Below are 4126 nucleotides of genomic sequence, written 5' to 3' on the forward strand. Positions count from 1 at the left end.
CCGCTCTTCCCCCTCCTTCACCATAAAAATTTTCATTTCTTTCCCCTACAGTCCCTTCATCAATTGTAGAACCATCGTTTCAAAAAATATTGATGAAACCTATGTCAAGGCTGACTTTGGGCAAATGCCAGGTCAAAAATTTTACTTGGCAACGGCTCGGGGGGATATTCCAAGCAAATTTATAGTTGTTTTTGTCGACACATTTGCACGAAAATTTATGATTTTGGCAGGGCATTTGCAACTGTGGCAGTAAAACGAAAGTTTTTGTTACAAATAAGACAATGACGTCGGAACTGTACCAAAACCAAAAACAAATTTTGCCGTTCATTCGATCCCACCACCATCCCGTGATGTTTTGGCCAAATTTGGCAAGCTGCAATTGCAGCAAAGTCGTTCAAGAATGGTATGTAGTGCAAGGGGTCCAGTTTGTTCCGAAAGACCTTAACCCACCCAATTGGCCCCAGTTCCAACCTATTGAGAAATACTGGGCAATCATGAAGAGCAGACTCAAGGCAAAGGGAAAAGTTGTTAAAGACATCATTTAGATGAAGACCTCCGTTTTATTTTCTTAAAAGTATGAAGAAAATGCTACATTTGTGTAAGAAAAGATCTTGAATTCAAAAGTAAATAACTGAAATACACGTAATTGTTTTTGTTCCAATACTATCTGAAGCAAGCTTTACTACTAGCAAGTAGCAACTATGTTCTCCTGCACGGATAGAAATTCAATCTCCAAAATGACTCATGATGTTGGGATTTTAGCTTATATTTTATGAAGATACACCATGAATAATAATCATGGTATCATTAACGTCTTGGGGTACAACACAACACAAAATCATGAATTCTCGGGTAATTTTTCAAATAGACCTAAGTGACAATGAGAGATTCTCTTCGTGCCTCCTCTCTTCCGCTGTTTACGGCGAAGCTACACTCAAAAAAATCGGCACGTCGCATCCACGTGAAAAATCATGTAAACTTCTGTACAGCAACTTACGTGAGCTTCATGTACTAGTTAATGGGAAAATTAATACAACTTACCGGGATCGCACGTAAACTGGTTAGTATGAGTGCGAGTTACCAACAATTCATGTGAATGTTACATAAAAAGTGTGATGGATGAGAATTACCTATGTTTTCACGTAAACTTGACATGCTGATTTTTTTGAGTGTAATGCATTTTAACACATCAGCTTTGCATGAATCGGTTGCCGGAATCACTAGTTAGCTAAATGTTTTGAACATTTTCTTTTCTATGCATTTATGTAGCCGTAAAAAGCGGAAGAGAGGAGACGCGAAGAGAATCTCTCATTGTCACTTAGGTCTATTTGAAAAATTACCCGAGAATTATTATTCATGATTTTGTGTTACCTGATATGGCAGTTCAGTCATGATTTCGCAGCAATTCAAACTTTATGATTTCATGAGTTTATTCTTGGTATCGGAATTGGATTTCTTTCCGTGTGGAAAGTGCCATAACATAAACAATACGATAGTGGCAGCAGGACGTGAAATTAGTAAAAAATGCAGCTGACGACCTTCACCTTAAATTGGGCGAATTTTTGACAATATGTGAAATGCAACATGTGGTAGGCGACATGTTGCTAGTTGTTACTGAATGTTACTTCTGTTGCCACCTGAACATTTGTTATACGTTGCCATGTTGCTTGGAAACGCCGGGTAACAGTTTGGAAAAAGTTGCATACCTCATGTTGCCAATCTAAACGCACCTTTATGGTGCGTTTAAACTGGGCAATTTTCTGGCAATAGTTGGTACGTATACGGCTTGGATTTATTTGACCATTCCGAATAACTTGAAACAATGTATAAACTGTGCAGATTTTCTATAATGTTTATCAAGCTGCTTCCTAAGCCTTTTGAGGCAAATTACCTTTCAAAAGCCTCCCAGTTGGCTTCGAGGTACGACGCTGGCCTAATAAGCCAGTCGTCGTATGTTCGAATGTAGACTGGAAGAGGCAGTTAGAGTCAATTGGATCGTAGCAACTGGCCCTGCACTTGTCCTGCACTCTAACAGCTGGCTGCAAAGTCTGTCGTATAAAAACAGAAGGTCAAGTTTCGATAACGGAATGTAGCACCTAGGCTTTGCTTTACCTTTTAAAATATGCACAATTTCTGACCAAACGTGCATTTTTAGATTTTTTGGAACGACACCCTGCCTAGTTTTGCATATATCATTATCTAAAATGGAATAGGTGTACTTATCTCAAAAAGGGTATGTTGAATAAACTTATTCTTTGAACTCTTTGGTTTATCATATTTTGTCCACTGACTGATTGAATAATTGTTCTAAACACGAACGTGTCGTATTGTTAAATGTAACTATTGCTTCCTGACAAACAAATCTAACATACTTTTCTCTCTTACTGCACACATCCACAGATGACGGTGGTACCGCCTGTGGGCCCCCCGCGGGTAGGTACCACCTCAATCGGCACCTTCCTTCCAATCAGACGTTGTAGACGATCGCAAGGCACTACGGGACGCACTGTACCAGGGCATCTTTCACCGGCACCGGCGGACCATCTTTGCCGTCGGCAGTTTTCTGCGGATGCTGAAAAGCCGCAGCTCCAGCTACAACACCATTCGCAGTTCTTCGGAGGGAGAGGACGACACACGATAAACACACGGGGAAGTTAACCGGGACCGGGGCCGCCGCCCGTCCGCCGTACACCTCGTACTGAATGTGACTGCAAAGAAGAAGAAGAACAAAAAGAAAAAGAAGAAAAAAATGATACAGGTAAACTTATGATCGAAGGAAGCCTGCCTCCCCCAGATGGAGGGTCCACGTTAGATACTAGCCGATTAGATTGTTTAGATGAGATGAGGTTGCCGCTAGATTGGGAGTGAATAGGAATGTTAGTGTTTTATGATCAATAGACGGGTAGCAAGCAAATCCAACAACAACATCAATAAATATGAATGGTAATCGCAAACGGAACTGTGTACCGGTAGATATTTTGTTTTATATCATATTTTACGTTAGGTTGCTTAGCCCTACAATCAATTTTTAGTGCAGCCAATTTTTGAATCGAATTACAATTAATTCGATCGTAATTTTAAATCAAGCATCAGCTTTTGCGTTTCTCAGTACGCTAATAGGGTAAAGGTGTAAGTGAAGTAAGTTAGGTACAAAGTGTTGTTAGCAATTATCCTGTTTGTGATGTTTCCCAATCTTACAATCGGTTGATTATAGTAAAGTTACTTCATTTTGTTTTGACATCGTCAAACAAGTCTACACGAAGGTGTGTTCTAGATGGAATATTGTTGATTATCCGTTTTGCCAAAACAACCACCAATTAAACTGTACGATGAATCATCTAAACGCAGACAAACGTATTGCCTATGGCAATACGAGAAACCAAACAACAAAACCTTGTAAAGCGTCGATAGTCCAACCGTGCGGAGGCACGTCCTCTTTTGCCTGTGTTTTTGGTTAATATGTAAAGCATAATTCGTGCAATCCAAGCACGCAATAGTTGAATTTTATCCTTGCGCAGCAAGGCCGGCCTCTAAATTTGAATGGGAAGCGAGTTTATACCGTCCGCAGGTTTTGTGTAAAGTAAAATTTGCAGAATAGGCGCAAACTGTACTGTTTCCACTCGGGTATGCGTTTTAATTATCTCGTAATCAACGTGTTGTTGTTTTATTGAATTTAAACGGAGACGCAAGGTCTTTAATTGTAAGAACCGATGTAGACGCATTGTTCGACGTTCCAAAGCGAACATGTTTTGTCAAACAGCGGATCAACAACAGTCTATTTATAAGATAATCCGAGATTGTTATAAATTTTGATACTGACTGTAGGAGACGACGCAAATAGGGGATCTTCCACGTCTTTCGATAAATCTCCCGGAGATGTTTCCTGTCAACTGCCGGCAATCACGTTGTCATGGAGTGCGAAATAATTTTCCCATCTCAATCAAAACTGTGTGTCGTCGTCGGGCACCGGCAACTGATTTGCATATGTAGACGACACCTTGTTTAAACAAAAGCAGTTTCCCGTCGAGCCGTTTATCGGCACCAACAACCGTGGGGATCAATCAGCATTGGATGGTTGTATCCAAACCTTACAAACATTGTATTTAGCTCTGTTGAATTTATCAAT

The 4126-nt window shown here is 40.2% G+C and overlaps 1 protein-coding gene across 2 annotated transcripts in view; it reads left to right on the forward strand.

The window, feature by feature from the left end:
- The window catches only part of LOC128741523 (uncharacterized), a 97367-nt gene extending 93926 nt beyond the window's left edge, over positions 1-3441 (forward strand). For both annotated transcript variants that reach the window (XM_053837399.1, XM_053837398.1), the window contains exon 4: positions 2472-3441. In XM_053837399.1, coding sequence (XP_053693374.1) covers positions 2472-2641 — 170 coding nt within the window. In that variant the 3' untranslated portion in view covers positions 2642-3441. The remainder of the gene's footprint in view (positions 1-2471) is intronic.
- The last annotated feature ends 685 nt before the right edge of the window (positions 3442-4126 follow it).

Source organism: Sabethes cyaneus, chromosome 3 (assembly GCF_943734655.1).
Source record: "Sabethes cyaneus chromosome 3, idSabCyanKW18_F2, whole genome shotgun sequence".
NCBI classification, from domain to species: Eukaryota; Metazoa; Arthropoda; class Insecta; order Diptera; family Culicidae; genus Sabethes; species Sabethes cyaneus.